Here is a 16,963-nt window from a genome sequence, read left to right on the forward strand (position 1 = left end):
ATTCTGTTTGGAAGGGAAGGCTGCGCTGGTTTCCTGAGATAAATGGACAGGAAGCGCATTACCTCCGCGCGCTGGCAAGCGACTCCCAAATGCTTTTTGCACCTGCCGCTCTGAGCAGCGCGAGCCGCGGCTGAGCCCGCAGGGATCGCGGGGGCCAGTCGGGTACGAGCGGGTGATGAGCCCCACGCACGCCCCGGGCCCTCTCCTTCCGGGGGCGCAGCGCTCACCCCCGGCCCTGGAACTCCTCTGTCACACCCAGGTGCTGCGTGTTCCGGAGCTCAGGGGTCCCCCGATCCCGCCAAGCCCCCTCCAGGAGCGGAAGGGTTAAGAATGATGTAAGTACCATACACAAACCGCTAGCCGCCGGGCCGTAGGGCTCCGGGCTGCTTCTCCCCGGCTTTGCCGGGGAAGAACAGCGGGGAATCTTTCCTCGAAAATGGGTGGCACACATCGCAGCCCTGGGTCTGATTCCTGGCTCCTCTGCCCCGGGGTGGTCTGTTAGAAGAGGGTCCTGGTAGATCTCTGCAAATGGAGATTCTGGGTATTAACAGGGGTTAGACATCATGTTCACGAAAAGAAACCACGTCTGTTTAGAATCCATTAATGTTGCTGGCATGTGTTTTGTTTCTACCCATTTGGCACCTGCATACTGTGGGATGCTTTCCTGTGTCCCCTAATTGTACTGTTCTGCTTTCCTCTTTTCTTCCTGAAAACAAAGAGGAAGGAAGAAAGAATACAAGGGGCAAGACACAGGGTGGATTTGTTTGAGTTGTGCAAGCTGTCACGTCACGGTTTTCTTTTATATTAAAATATAAAACTTTTATAAGTCATCGATTTTATGTTTGTGTTCTAGCTCCCTCTCTAGATTTTTCTTTGTAGAGTCTTAAGACTCCTTAACTTGTGGCATACTAGCTGGGGAAGTGGGTTCGCTATAATTGACCGTTCACCACGCTCTTGCTTCCCAAGCTGACTTGGGATCTTGTTAACAGTCCGAATGTACCCGGCGAATGTGTCAACTAACCTTAATGTCCTGAAAATAGGAACCACCTTGCGGTTTAATTGTGAAAATTAACATTTTCCTCTAACATGCTGAACACTTATGCAGCAATAAAAAGTGAATTCTTAGGCGTATAAATCTTGGGCTTGTCAAACGTTTACAACAGAGGAGCAATAAAGCGCCTCAAAAGAAATGAAGTTTTTCCTCTAAGGAACAATAGTTTCATTTCAGGACGCTAGGACGTGCAGTGACTCGGGGGTGCCCTCTGTTGGTAAAATCTAGAGCAACCATGTACTTGAGGAACAGGATATAAGGGAGAAGAGGAAACGGAGGAAAATTATAGAAAATCAGGAGTGAAAAAACTCCTGAACTCAAACTAAACTCATACTAAACTGAATTTGACCCTTAACTCTTGGTTACATGTTTTAAAGTATGGCCAATAAAGTGGGATTCTTCTTTCATAGGAGTCGAACTAAATCTTGGGTTAAGGAAGAGGAAACATCTTACTATTAGTCTTTGTTAGCAAAATGCTTTGAAAGATGCTGTTTACATTGATTACTTTGAAAAAGAGGTTTACCAGGGTTTCATTGACTTGATTTCATTAGTAATATGTAGTAATTGCAAGAAAATCAATTTGGGGCTTAACAGTATTTACTTCACAGTATCACCTAAAAATCATATCGCATAACTCCCCCCCCCCCAAAGTCATTTCTCCAGGCAACTCTGAAGCTACTGTTAAGCATATTATGGATACACACAAGACTTGGGTTATATCGTGGGCAGTGAAAGGTGTGTTTACCACTTGAGTCATCACAGTATGTAATAACTAAGTAATGAAAAGTTGCAGTAAAAATAGATAGGCATCCTTCATTACGGAGCTAGTGGTTTGTATAATTCAGAACGTGTGTAATGAGTAAGCTGGAGCGATGGAAAGTTTGCCCTCAATTTTCCTGGTCCATTGATTGGCACTTTTTAACATGTGGAATACTAACATGTCCGTGGTTGATACGAAAATTCCTAAATTAGGGATTCTGAGTAATGTAGCAGGTAGAGTTGCAGACTTCGACTTGGATATAAGTGAATTTAAAACGGCAGCCCATTGCCGTTTGCGGTGCTGCTGCGCGAAGTCGCTCGGTCGTGTTGGGCTCTTTGCGACCCTACGGCCTGTAGCCCCGCCAGGCTCCTCTGTGTAGGGGATTCTCCAGGCAAGAACACTAGACTGTTGGAGAAAGGCAAAGACGAGGACAGTATGAAGTGGTTCCTGGCCTTTGAGGCCATTCTTGAGATTAGATACCACTTCACACCTGCTGATAACAAATTGGAACCTATCATCGACCTCATAAAACATGCTTTCCTGTATCTCTGGAAGCCTCTTTTCCCGCCAGCAATTGGTTTCCCTCTCATTTTTGGAACCATCCCATCGCAAAAGTAGAAACGGAACTGCTATTGAATTAATTTGCTAATAGACGATGAACATTTGTGGAAAAGCCACGGAGCAACAACAGATCATGGTATAAAATTACACTGCATTAAAAACTCACTATCCTCATGAATCTAACTACAGTGTAACAGAACACGTAGACGTTCCCCCTACTCTCAGCCCCCCCTCCCCAACTGCTTTCAGGAAGGGAAAAATGTCAGAGTGACAGGAACACCAGAGCCTCTCACAGCTGCCCGCGAACCCCACCAGGGAGCTGGCGGCTACCTTCCCAGGCCATCCGATTCGTTCTGGACCACGGGTCACATTCGCATTTCCAAAGCGACTGGCTTTACCGAAAGTCCCGAATGAGTTCAGAAGGCGTTGACTTTACTAAAAAAAAAAAAAAAAAAAAAAAAAGACTCAATTTGGAAAGACCCTGATGCTGGGAAAGATTGAAGGCGGGAGGAGAACGGCCGACAGAGGATGAGATGGTTGGATAGCATCACCGACTCGATGGACATGGGTTTGAGTAAACTCCGGGAGCTAGTGATGGACAGGGAGGCCTGGCATGCTGCGGTCCATGGAGTGGCAAAGAGTCGGTCACGACTGAGCGACTGAACTGAAGAACTTACTTAAAAAGAAAAGTCCGCAGCGGGCTCAGAAGGCGGCTCAGCAGATGCGATTGGCCTCGAAGGGACCTGCCGCCGGGCGCTAGGCATAAACGCGCCCGTTTCCTCCGAGGAGCCAGGGCCATAGGGCAGGGACAGGGTCGGGGAGCGGTGATCTAAATTAAATGCGTTACGGAGAGGGACGTCGAACCCGATCACTTTCCTCCTCGGAGAGGCCAAAGGCCGGCTCCTTTGTAACGACGGAGCTGCAGTCGCCCGTCTCCACTGGGCGCGGGGCGACAGTACATTGCAGGAGAGGGTGGAGGGGAGCGCGGAGGCCGCAACCAGCAGCAGGGAGGCTGGGCCGCAGCGCCGCCGACCCGACTGGCGGCAGGCTGGACGCGGAACTCGAATCACCCCGGGGAGGCTGGGAGCAGGGGGCGGGGCCCTGGAGGGGCGGGGCCGGGGCGGGGCGGGCGCTTGGGGCCCTATGAGTGACCGTCTGAGTCCAGAGGGCCCGCCTCTCGGCCAATGGGGTTAGGGTGGGCGGGGCGGGGCGGGGGCGGGGCCGGCGCGGATTGGTGGGGCTTCGGGAGGGGCGGGGCGGCAGTGCGGGGCTGAGATTGATCGAGCGCGGGGGGGCCCGGCGGCACAGAGCGATCGGGGCCGCCGGCGGCTGCGGGCCGCCGCTCGGGGCTCCGTCCGGTGCGTTTCCGCGCCCGCCGAGCCCACGCTGGCCCAGGGACGCCCCGCGCGCGCGCTGCCGGCCGGGCTTCGCACTCGCTCACTGTCTTTGTGTCTTTTCCTTCCCCGCCCTCCGCCCTCCCCGCCCGTCCTCCGCCGGCCCGCCGACTCCGGCCGCCACGATGCCTCCGCTCCCCGCGGCCGACGCCGCCGACGCGCTCCGCCCGCGGCACCCGGCTCGCTTCTGCTGCTCCTGCGGCGGCGGCGGCGGCGGCCCGCGTCCGACGCGGGGCTGAAGGAGGAAGAAGAGGAAGCGGGGCGCGCCCTCCGGCCCATGCCGCCGCCCCGGCCCGGGACCCGCCACGGCGCCCTCGCCGCCGCCCTCGCCGGAGCCCACGAAAGCTGCATGGACGGGCATGGGCTTGAGAGCAGCATCGCCCTCCTGCGCCGCCGCCGCCCCAGCCTCCGCAGCCGCTGCAGCCGGGGCTGAGCCGCGCCGCCGCCCCCGCCGCCGCCCGGGGCTCGGCCCGCCGCCCCTGGCGCTGCTGCTGTTGCTGCTCAGCCTCGGGCTGCTTCCTGCAGGTACGGGGGGCACGCGCGCGCGGGGCGGGTGGGAGCCGCCTCTAGGGTTGGGGGGTGGCTGGGTTCCCCGATCCCCCCACCCCCGGGGGGCAGAAGGCGCTGGCCGGGGCGGGAAAGGCCTCCGCAGCTCCTGACCCGCACCGTGGCCGGGCTGGCGGCGCGGCGCAGGAACACACCCGCCGACCGAGCGGCGCGCCCGGGGCACACGGGAGCGGCCTCTCGCCCTGCCTCCCGCCCGCCGTCCCCGCAGTCCCCGCCTTCTGCTCGGACCCTGGATGGATCTCTCCTCCCGCAGCCACTTATCAAAGATGTAGCGCGCGGGCGGGGGGCTGCGCTCCCGAGACCAACGTTTCGGATGCCTTATTGCTCTCTGCAAGGGTGTTTTACTGAAAGTCAGGCTGGGATCAGGTTTCCGCCGCCGCCTTCGCCTCCTAGGTTGGGGAGACGAGGAGCCTGGTTGCTGCTGCTGCCCTGGAGTTGGGGGTGGCGTCGAGGCGAAGAAATGGCACCCGATGGGAAGATAATTCTACCCGTTTGAAAACCTGGGGGTTCATCTCGAAGTCACTTAAGGACTTCTTTAAACTGGGATCGCTTTCATATTTGCGAAAGCCTCTTTTAATTTCAGCTTTCACCCTCTCTTTGGAAAAACTTCGTGCTTTGTGGCTAGCCGCGTGTTTTGAGGAGTTCCCAGGAGAGTAACCGATCTCTTGCCTTTGGGAACCTCCTTGGTGGAAGCAGCAGTGAGGAATCTGTTCTTAGCGAAGTAAAACCTTTTCGTCTTAGCGACGATGAGCCTTCCAGCGTGTATTGCCTGTTTTTCTTTTTAAGGTCTTTTAATTAACACAAAGATATATGTCAGTTATAGCTCAAGAAATCTGGGGGGAAAACGTCTAGAACGCCCTTTACAAATAAGTACCATCCCTAGGAGCATATCTAGACAAAAAGTTTTTTCAATGCCAAATTGAAAAAGACAATTTATCTTTTAGTTTGAGAGCACCTAGAGCATTAGATAGGTTATCCTTTGAGATCTTTTTGTCCTGTATTTGTGGGGCAGCAATCACAACCCTCTGATCTGGAGAATACTGAACTGTAATGCCACCCAACTGTGCCAGAGTTAATTTTTATTTATTTATTAAGTCATACCAGCGGTGTTAAAAATCCGGGAGGTCTTTTAAGTAATGGGGAAAAAATGTGACATTTGAGCAGATGACTAAATTTAGTTTTGCGTAACTTTGCATTGTGATGTAACAGCTGCATTTTAACACTGTCACTTGTGGAAACAGACTGAAGTCTTAATAGAGAGTGTAAATAGCAAGTTTTACAATGATGAGGGTTTTTAATTCGTGATTTTAGAACCTTAGTAAAGTCAGTCTGCTCACGGTTGCATGGAAAACTTTATGACGTGTCAAAAAATATATTCAGGAGTGTTTTGTGTGAAAAAAATTAAAAACAAAAAAAAAAGTGCCCATAGTGTCAAAGTGTAGATTTCTTGAAATGGAAATTGAGCTGGTGGGCAGGACTGTGACCCTCTTGACTGCTTGGATATTGCTTCCTTTAGTTGCCACAGGGTCCTGTAACAGGATTGGAATGTGGTCCTTGAAGCTTTCTTCTATGGCCTCTGAAAGGCCTAAGAAGTTGGTTTAAAGGTTTAGAAAATTAAGGTGCCTTAGTTCAAGAACTTGGAATGTGAAACTCCTCTCTGTATCCTAATGTGCTCACACTGAAGTCCCCATTAGATTCTACCCAGAGTTGCTGTGGTGAGTGATATCTGTGGATAGCTTGTTGGAATGAAGCAATTAATCTGGTTTTAGGAAAGAGGGCTCCTTTTGAGAGATTTCTTTGAAGAATGGTGCTATTGAAATGCAGGGGTTGTGTCTCCTCAGAGCAACCAGCCTCACCTCATGCTCTTTACAGATGGGCCCCCATATGTTTTATGCCTGGATCCTTATAATTTGCCTCCACACCCCAGATGGCTCTCCGTTTCACTTAATTCATTTCAGCATATCTCATTTCTTTTATTATAATCTGATGATTGGGCTGCAGATTCACCCATGCAGGCCTGACATTGCAGAAACCACCTTGAATGGTGAGGTCTTCGTGTCTGGATCATTCATGAGAGCTCTAGACTAACAAATCCTTTAGTAAACTTCATTTACTGGGATGAAAATACGATCACATCATAGATGGTATGATTTGAAAAAAATAGATCTGTAGCTGCAGATTTTGAATTCTGCCCTTGGGAAATGAAAAGAATACTTTTAGTCTTTCTTTTTTTTTTTTTTTTTCCTGAAGCAAACCTCTGCACTTCCTGAATGGAGATCCAGTATGGGAGTTCCTTGCTTACTCATACACTTCATGGTTTTCTTGGCTGCATCCTTGAAATTGTTTCTGCTCTGCATTGTCTTGGCATTTTGACAGGAGGCTTACTTTACCGCCTCTTACAGGCAAAGTGTGCATTGTCATTATAAATTCATGAAGCCTGGGTATTTCTGGGTGTATGCTGCAAATTAGTCATTATATACAGGAGCCTGTGATGGGGCTGAAACTGCTGACCCACATGCACTTTCTCTCTGGGTAGCCCTCCTCCATCCCACCATCTCTATTTAAAAAGTCTGTTAGAAACCTCATCCAAAACATAGGAATCCAAGGAACTGTGTTTTGTCTGAGATTTCTCAAAGGAATCAGCCCCTACCTGCTATGAAAAAGGGCATGGGGAAGGGAGGAAGGGAACAAAAAAGGATCTGGGAGTCTAGATTCTGCTTTTCCTTTCTAAACAGTTGCATCTGCTGGTCTTACTTTTGATATTTTTATGACTATTTGAAATAATTATAAGTAAGTGTACACTCGGCTAGATTTTATAGACCATAAAAAGAACAGAATAGGCACTGCAAGTTTAGCGGAAAGTTCTTGTGCTGTCATTTATGCATTGTCCAAAAGCTCTTCGTTACTGAATGAGCCTTGGCTCATATATTTATTTTCTTGCTTACTGCTTGCTGTGAATCTGATTTTAAAAGAAAAAGAGAAAAGATGTTGCTGTTCCTGACGTCTTTTTTTTTTTTTCTAAAGCTATAAAGTACTGTCTTGAGAATCAGAAATTTTGTTGGGGGAATGAAGATGAGATTTGAGGAAAGGCACTATGTGCTGGGCTTCATGCTGGCAGTTTACAGTCCAGCCAGGACAAGGCCTTTGGTGTCCCTTTGTGTTGATTTTCCCATCTGTAAAATGGCTTTAATGCCACTTTCGGGGTTGTTGGCTGGTCTTATTTTTTTGTTTCCACTTTTGCCTTTTTGAGTAAAAACAGTTGAAAGATGATTTGATCTACTTTGTAGAGAGGAATTCTATAAATACTAGAGCTGCTTTTGTCAACTTTGGAATGAGAAAACAAAAAAGAGGCCACACGCATAAAGATGTATCTGTGATTTTTATTTAGTGCCTTTAAGTAATAGCTGTAAATTCACAGCTCCAAAATAGTAAAATATTTTAATCTTCTCTTTTACTTGTGTTAAGTCAGATATCCAGTCTTGACTACATTTTCCCTTTTTGGTTTTGGAAACTTAGGAATGGTTGGGGAAGTGTCTTATGAGGTTGTCATCTTCTACTCCTTGTTTTCCCAGCTGATGCCTAGAACAAAGATTACATGCTATTTCACTCATTGAAAGGCAGTTTACTACTGAAAAGACTAAAATATCTTTCTACGATGATTATTAGTGTTAGTTTTAAGTCTTTATCAGATAATGTCCTAAATCTTGATATCATCCTGAAGTTTTGTTATGCCTAAATCTTGAATAATTACATATTTAATAATACTTTACTGACTGATGGACCCCCTCGGATATTTTCATGCCTAGAAAAGATCACAGAATTTACTTTAGAACAACCTACTTAATTCTCAGATGAGGAACCTAAGACTTGAGATTGAGGCTCCTCCATAGTTGAGATACCTATAAAGAATGTACAGGTAGCACAAATACATGTTACAGTTCATTTCTATCAAATTTGAGGTGGACAATAAAGAACATTGTTTTTCTTTTCCATGATTTTGGTGTTCTCATTTCAAGGAATACAACATTAAACTGATGAGTACACACACTGACCTAGTATTGGCAGTTCACTGTGGGTCTTGTGCTTTGAGAGATTTTGCAAACTTTTGTACAAGAAGTTAGGGGTAAACCATAATTTGAAAACTTACTGCTTAAATAGTAGGGCAGTAATCGTATGATTTTTCATTCCTTTATGTTAGCTTTGCTTAAATCATTAAGTTTATGAGAATTGTTGATTTAAGGGGGAAAAGTAGTTTTATATATATTCAAAGAATTCTGTCTCTGGTTCTGTCTCTAGAAAAAAACATAGTTGCTGGGATCCGCTGTCAGTGTGTGTACATTTTGAGTTAGTATACTTTTACTGTGAACTGTTGAGGAGCTAGAATCCTGGGGTGACTGATGTTATGGGATAGTGAATACCTAGCTTGGTCAAATCAGTCACTTAACTTTTTCAAAGGATCATTTACACTTTGTAGAAACCAGGGGATTATGTGTGTTAGTTTATATGCAACTTGTTGGTAAACATTTCTCAAGAAAGACAGGATAACTTAGTACCTGGATTTTTTCCTGATACTCTTTCCCTGTAGCCAGAGTAGGATCGGGTAAGGGTGTTTTACTAATCACGCTATAATTTGTTTCCCCTCCCCGAGGTGGACAGGCTTTACTCATGGTTTTGTGTACGGACAGTGCTTTTCCAAGCAAATTACTTACGCAATTTTCAAAATCAAAACAAAGTTTCCATCTTTGACTTGGCCTTAGAGCAAAGGGACCTTTCTCAAAATCTATAAACAAGAGCAAAGTTGATAAAATATTTCCTTTATCGTTCCCTTGTAGTTTAGCCTAAGAACACCTGGCTAAACTCCTGTTCACTCGCCAGGGCCCCTGTTTTAGCTGCTAAGTTAACCATCTGCATTGCAGTAGTTCTCCCAGTGAGAGGCCAAGAAGCCACCCAAGAAGCCACAATGCAACCCTATTTCTGAAGGCCTTCTTAAAATAGGAGTATAGGAAATAGAACCAAGTTCCCAGAGGAGAATGTCGTTTTCTCACGCAGCTCAGAAAGTTGTGAAGCCTTTTAAAAACAGTCGGTCTTACCCTTCTTTCTCCTAGGTGACTGCCAGCAGCCGGCCCAGTGTCGAATCCAGAAATGCACCACGGACTTTGTGTCCCTGACTTCGCACCTGAACTCCGCCGTCGATGGCTTTGACTCTGAGTTCTGCAAGGCTCTGCGGGCCTATGCTGGCTGCACCCAGCGGACTTCCAAAGCCTGCCGTGGTAACCTAGTCTACCATTCTGCTGTGTTGGGTATCAGCGACCTCATGAGCCAGAGGAACTGTTCCAAGGATGGACCCACGTCGTCTACCAACCCGGAAGTGACCCATGACCCTTGTAACTATCACAGCCACGCGGGAGCCAGGGAACACAGGGGCGGGGACCAGAGCCCTCCCAATTACCTTTTCTGTGGCTTGTTCGGAGACCCTCACCTTAGAACTTTCAAGGATCACTTCCAGACATGCAAAGTGGAAGGGGCTTGGCCACTCATAGACAATAATTATCTTTCGGTTCAAGTGACGAATGTGCCCGTGGTCCCCGGATCCAGTGCTACTGCGACAAATAAGGCAAGTGTACTTTTTCTTCTTCTTCTTCTTTTCTTCTGTAACTTTCAGATGTTTGATTCTTCAGACGACTGTTGAAGCATGATTCAACAGACCTTGTTTAAAAGGAACTTCTGTTGGTCAGCTCGGCACACAAGGTGGATGGAGGATTAAATGAAAATTACTTGGTAAAAAAAAAAAAAATTTCTCACTGGAATTCTTGTGGGTCTAAGTTTAAATAGGCAATGATATGAAAAATAAAAAGGAAACAGTGAAGTTGGGTTCTCTAGGGAAAAGGCAGGCCAGTTTAATGAAAAAAAAAAAAGTTATTTTTTTCCAGTGATGTCATTTTTGAGTGCAGATGTGTGTGGCTCTTGAAGAAATCCATGTTCAGATTTGTCAGACAACTGCAGTGGGTGTTCTGAATAAAGAACGCTGTGAAGTCTAAGAGAGCAACGCATCAGGAAATCTTATTGGAAACTTGGAAGCTATCGTAAAAACGTGGTGACCAGGGAAGTTAAGAAGTGGATTTTGCAGAGCAGTAATACCTAATTCCGTGTAACCTCAGGATAAAATTTAAGTCAACCAGAGGGGAAAACTGTCAAAATTAAGCTTACCGTGTCTAGCTGCCATTGCCTGTGGTTGGTGTTTATTTGTTTGTTCGTTTTAAAGAAACTGATGAAGAGAGATCCTCGAAGCCAATGTTAAGGCCCCAGAGCCTTAGTGCAAACAGGTGGCGAGGAGCTGTGACTGGGTTTCCAGTTGTCAGGCCAAGCTGATTCAGGCGTTAGTAAACAAAGAGGTCCAGAAGGGTTTTCCAGAAACATGGTGTCCCAGGGGCTTCCCCAGGGGCTTCCCCGGTGGCTCAGTGGTGAAGAAGCATCCGCCTTCCAGTGCGGGGGACACAGGTTCAATCCCTGGTCCAGGAAGATCCCACATGCCTCCAGACTGCTGAGCCCACTCACCACAGCTCCTGAGTCAGAGCTCTTGAGCCTGTGTCCCGCAACACAAGAAGCCACTGCAGTGAGAAGCCTGCACCCCACAACTGGAGAATAGCCCCCCCAACCCTGGGCAGCTGGAGAAGGCCTGCAGGTAGCAAGGCAGACCCATAAACAAACAAATTTTTAAAAATCTTTCTACTTTTTTAAAAAGTGTAACAACAAGAACCAGCTCCTTCGCTGTCTCCTCCAACTATAAAATCACACATACAGGTTTCCTTATCTTGTGTGATTTCATTTGTTTATTGTACCTCTTCATCAGTTGGTTTAGACTAAAATGTAATTGACAGCTAGCACGCTTTTATAATACTTAACGACTGTTCTCTTGATTCCAGGACATCCGGCCTTGCCTCCAAACATATGTAGCATAGTTTTTAAGTGAATTTAAATTATTTTACTTAGCATTTTTGTGGAGGGAATTCTAGCGCGTTTCCAGAGGATGTATGGAGACAGCCCAGGGTGTCACAAATCTAAGATTAGAAGTCATCGCCCTGAACAAAGGAGACTATACATTGGTCTAGACATCTTAGGGGAACTTAAAACTATTTACACTTCAATTCCCAATGAAACCCAAGCTTGCCTTTCCAAATCTTATATCTCAAATAAACTTTTCTTCCTCTGGTTTTTGTAAGTGTACAGATAGTTTTTCCTGTCTGTATACTACACTATGTATTTGCTATATGTTATGAAGTTAATAGTTGCAAAGTCATAAGACAAGCAGTGAGCAACATTTCATCATTGCAGACTCAAAGGGAATAAAACCTGGGAATAGTTTTTGAAAAGACATGACACTGAAAATTCAAGAAGGCAATTCCATTGAAAATGCACAAAATCATCACTTGTGCAGATAATTGAGGTCTTGGAAGGATAGCCTTCACATGATACTTTTGAGATTAATAAGTGCTATGTGCATGGGAAAATATAGTTGACCCTTGGACAACATGGGTTTGAACCCAGCCAGTCCACATATGTGGATTTTTTTCAGTAGTAAATACTACAGTACTACATGATCCCTGGCTGGGTGAATCCTTGGGTACAGAACTCTGGATATAGAAGGCTAGCTGTAACGTTCTATGTGGATTTTCAACTGCACAGGGCTCATTGCCCCTAACTCCCCTGTTGCTCAGGGGTCAGCTGTGTTGTTTCTTTTCACAAGCCCAGAGGTTTATTTTCCAGGCCTTCTATCCAGTCACATGTCACTCTGATTTGGTGTTCGGCCTTTCAAAATTCTGTACTTTTTACTGGTCATGTTGAAAATACCTGGGGATAGCTGGTTGCCTTATGAGTATTCATAGTATATGAATGCGACAGTTGACACTGAAGTACTTTAGATCATTCTATTTTAGTTGTGGTTGAACCTATCATAGCTTTTAGTAAATACATAAGTGCAATTTGCTTTCTCCCTCACTTTGGTGAGGATCAAAGGTTTTACCCTTTCCAGAAAAGAGAGAGGAAAAAGTTTTCTATCTTTTAACGTAAATTCAAGCAGACAAGGAGAATGTTTGGTCTTTAATTGCCCTATGGGGAAGTATTCCCCACATCTGGTGGCCATGCTATTCAGCAACAAATTACTCCATGGCTTCGTGACCTCCAGTGCTTGTTTCTTGTTTTTTTCTTGTCTCTTTTTGTAACTCTCTCCAACACCCCCCAAAAGCATGTGAAGGTTACTGTTTGAGGGCCTCTCTCCATGTTCATATGACCTTTGCTGGTGAAACCAAACAAAGACCTAAAATCATGCACTGCAATTCCTTTTGCTGTACCCAGGACCAAGATAAAAGTTTTAAAAAATTTCTAACCAATGAAAACAATCCACTCCAGTATTCACGCCTGGAGAATCCTGGTGGGTTACTGTCCCTGGGGTCCCATAGAGTCAGACACGACTGAGTGGCTAACACACACACACACACACACACACACACACAAGCCATGAAAAAAATGTGATGCTAAAACTGTCGTATCTAAGCCAGAGTAGGATCGGGTAAGGGTGTTTATCATCCCACCACCCTCAGCACTCAAGTAAAGCACTGGACTCAGGTATTCTGCTCAGACAACTCAGTCCTGGGGCCGTGGGCTTCTTGAGCAGGCCATCATCTTCAAGGCTGTCTTTGTGAGTTCTGCCTGCCCCCTGAACACCCAGGTTTCCTTCATCACGGAAAGACAAAGCTTAGAGGGGAAAGAAATCTAAACAACAGAGGGAAGGAAAACGAAGTCATCTCTGCTCAGTTCAGTCACTCAGTTGTGTCCGACTCTTTGCGGCCCCATGGACTGCAGCATGCCAGGCCTCCCTGTCCATCATCAACTCCCGGAGTTTACTCAAACTCATGTCCATTGAGTTGGTGATGCCATCCAGCCATCTCATCCTCTGTCATCCCTCCTCCTCCTGCTGGCTAAGCCTTCCTTGGCCAGGCCTGCAGTGCTTGACAGTGTGGCCTCATCCCCCTGGTCCACGTCCTCTCCCCGCTCCTGTGTGCACAGGTATGCCTTCTCAGGGCTGAGGCTCCGGGCCATGCCCAGCGCCAGCCTGTCCGGTTCCCTGCCTTCCCCGCAGTCTGTGGGCTCGGCCACCTGGCTAGCTCGATGTGTTCCTATAGGGGGCACTGGGGCTGTTCCTCCCCCCTCCCCACCCCGGGGGCGGCCAGGGCTCCTTGGCACACCTGCACACACCTCTGCTGAGATCCTTGTCCCCTCTGGGCTGCCTTCCCCACCTTTGGCTGCGAGAGGCGGGCAGCTTCAGGCCTGCAGATGCTCTGCAGAAGACAGGAGAGGGGACGGGCTGAGAACGGGCAGGGTTGGCTCTGTGGGAAGGAACACTGCTTGTGTTTGGGGCTCCAGGGGATACAGAGCTGTTTTCTCTCCTGGGCCTCAGAAAAATAACCAGATCATCTGTAGAGGATGCTGGGCAGTGTCCGTTCTCTTCCACGTTCTCTTTGCCTGCCCCTCAGTCTCCACTTCATGTTGTGTATTTAGGTATCCCTGTTTATGTGGATCTAAGAAGGAATTATAGATGCCCATGATTGCAGAAGGCACTTTTGGTGTGAATTGTTTCATAAAAAGATTGTGCACTTCACAAATGGAGTTCTAGTAACATGTATGAAAATCTCCAATCTTTCAGGTACTTTTAAAATGATTTCCTTTTCCCAAAAATTTCAAGGATGCATTTATTACAAATCTAAACAATGGTCTTCTCTCGTAGCTCAGTTGGTAAAGAATCTGCCTGCAGTGCAGGAGACCAGGCTTCGATCCCTGGGTCGGGAAGATCCCCTGGAGAAGGAAATGGCAACCCACTCCAGTACTGTTGCCCGGAAAATCCCATGGACAGAGGAGCCTGGCGGGCTACAGTCCGTGGGGTCGCAAGAGTTGGACAGGACTGAGCAACTAAACCAACAAACAGTGGCAATACTTCTAACAATTATTTTGTACAAATAATTTGTGTACTTTTGCTTTGTTTTTCAAACCTTTTGTTTCAATGTAATCATGTCCTTTCTCAACATTCTAGCTTGCTTATCCTATTCTTCAAAGTCAGGGAAACAAAATTATAAGTAGGAAGGGAGATTGAGATGACAGCCCATCCTTCATAGGTCTTCAGATCTTTCTGTACTTCATCCTTTAGTGAGAGAAGGTGGTTTACCTTCAGGCAGTTTGGTTTGGGGAGGAGGCGTGTTCCTTCTGCTTGACCAGGCCAGGTGAGCGGACACTCAGGTGCTTCGTATGTCCTTGCTGCTGCCATGAGCCCCCAGCTACAGTAACCCACGGGCAGCAGGGCTCTGTGCTATCCAGAGCACGAGAAGAGAGCCTATCTTTCAAAGTCCATAAATATCTGTACTTCTGGAGTTCTGGCTACTTGCTGGGACATTTTCCTGGAAATCGCCGCTGGCTGATGATACTGGAGATACAGGAAGGCTTGAGTTCCTGGGCTCCATTCTTGCTTGCTGCCCACAGTGTTCCCTGGTGATGAAATGCCCTTCCCTTGTAGGGTCCTAGAGCAGGAGTTGGGGCCTCTCCTGCTTTTGATGCCCCTAAGCATGCCCTGTTCAGCAGGAGAGTGTGGGCACAGAAACCAATGTTCTGGGTCATTCTCTGTTGGTTATAAAGTCGGAGCCAGACGTGCCTCTGTTGCAGAGCCTTCCAGTGATCGGCTTTTTTTAGGCATATCTCTGGATCAGGCTTTGGGAATCTGTCCTCTTTTGACCCTAAGCCTAGTGGATTTTTTTTGTAGCTAAGTTTTTGTAACCAGTTATGTTTTTAGTATCTTTATGGAGACTCTGTGAGCTGCACAGTGGTGATCATTCTTTTTTTTGTCCACTAAGGAAGATGCCTCATCCTCTTGTGTACAGAATTAGGTTTTGAATACATGGACACTGTCCTTGCATGCAACACTGTTATAGAGGCAATACACTGTTTTTGAGAATATAGATTCCTTCTGGGAGCGCACAAGTTTCCTTGCAGATTCATTGTAACTAACCCTTAAAATCTGATTTGATTATGTTTTTGATTATGTATTATCTGATTTGTTATGATTATCTGTTAATACAGATAACTCTTGCCATCTTTAAGTTTTGCATCTCATCCTGGCCCTCCTTGTTTTGCAGAAATGTTTAAAAAAAAAAGTTGCAAGATATATTAAGATATACTGTTGAGATATATTGCGGAACAGATGGGAAAGAAGTTTGCAGTTGTATAGCTCCCTGTGCAGCATACTGTGCTCATTTCTCTGATAAAATGTACTATTTAGTGTTGCATTGGAAACCCCAAGCATTGAAGGACCTATCGTGTCTGGGAGGTGCCAAGGTAAATGTAGTCTCGGCCTTAGTCTAAGCCCATAACTAAACTTTGCTGCCTTCATGTCATGGAGAATTTTGGGGTTTGTGGCGGGGGGCGGGGGGGCTGTTTTTAGGGTTTCTTTTCAGAACACTGGGGGCCTACGTTATAGGCTGGCTCCAAGTGCTGCAAGTTGCCTCGGTGGGTCAGGACCAGGAGGTTGGGCCGGAGAGATGGGCCGCTGTACCTCGGCCATAACACTGCCCACTGGCCACCATCTCAGGTCAGTGTTCTTACTCCTAGGACTTGGTCCCGTCTCCCTTTTCACCTCCTGCCGTCAAAGTGTACCCTCACCTACACCCAGATTTCCTCACTCCTCTGAGATACCCTAGCAGGGTCTGGAACCCTGGTTGCTGTTATTGAAAGGTAGTTGATCTTTAATACCCAAAAGCTTGCTAGGGTAGTTGACCATCAGAATCACCAGTTCTTAGTTAAGTTGATTTTTCAGGGTTTTGTCTCATCTTTAAGACTCATGTCTTGGATAATCCTTATCCTCCCTGAATTTCTTTATTGTAAAGACAATATTAAAAGAATAGTTCCTAGAAGAACAGAAATCAGCTGTAGTTGTTCCAGGTGGTAGTATTCCTGTTGGGCCTTGCTGTTTCCTGCATAGCCCTGGTTTGTACTGGATTTTAAGGTCTTAGCCCAGAAACTATTCAACTTCGCTTCATAGAGTTTCAGCAGACTACCTGCAGGTGAAAGTGGATTTGGGCAGAGGAAGCAGAAGAAAAGGGGGAGACATTCTTAGCTCCATGATGTATCTGTAATGTGAAAGATCATTTTGTGGGATGAAAACAGGCCTACCTTGGTTATTCTTGAGGCCGTACTTTTCCAAACAAGATCTGCCTTCATTTTGTCCGTACAAGTCACATGTACTCTGCATAACTAGGCTTCTATCTTTTTTCTGTTCCCTGGAAGGAAGAAACATATAAGATGTCAGTGAAAACTGCCTAAAAATGTATGAAATTTGTCTCTGTGTACCTTGTCAGTTTTCTACTTCGAATCCCTGTCTGTGCCAGCGTCTCCTTCCCAGATGTGGTTTGGAAGGATGGAAAGGACCCTCAGGATGCCCCGGGTGTAAGTGGCAGTAGCCCAGCGCCTGCCTGAGCCAGCCAGAATTCCCTGCGGGTGCTCTGGGCCTCTGCTGCTTTAAAACAAACCCACCCTCCTCCATAGTTTGAACCAGAGGCACCCAGCCAAGTCTGATACACAGCTGAGAGTTAG

General features: G+C 46.8%; 1 protein-coding gene across 2 annotated transcripts in view; it reads left to right on the top strand.

The window, feature by feature from the left end:
• Positions 1-16,963, top strand: part of RGMB (repulsive guidance molecule BMP co-receptor b) — a 28,413-nt gene that overhangs the window by 820 nt on the left and 10,630 nt on the right. Inside the window, exons 1-4 of one of the 2 annotated variants that reach the window (XM_043913686.1) lie at positions 6-162; positions 260-335; positions 4,008-4,291; positions 9,439-9,947. In XM_043913686.1, coding sequence (XP_043769621.1) covers positions 331-335; positions 4,008-4,291; positions 9,439-9,947 — 798 coding nt within the window. In that variant the 5' untranslated portion in view covers positions 6-162; positions 260-330. Of the gene's footprint in view, positions 1-5; positions 163-259; positions 336-4,007; positions 4,292-9,438; positions 9,948-16,963 lie in introns of those variants that run through there. The other variant, XM_043913684.1, reaches the window with a different exon arrangement.

This window comes from Cervus elaphus, chromosome 9 (assembly GCF_910594005.1).
Source record: "Cervus elaphus chromosome 9, mCerEla1.1, whole genome shotgun sequence".
Taxonomy (NCBI): Eukaryota; Metazoa; Chordata; class Mammalia; order Artiodactyla; family Cervidae; genus Cervus; species Cervus elaphus.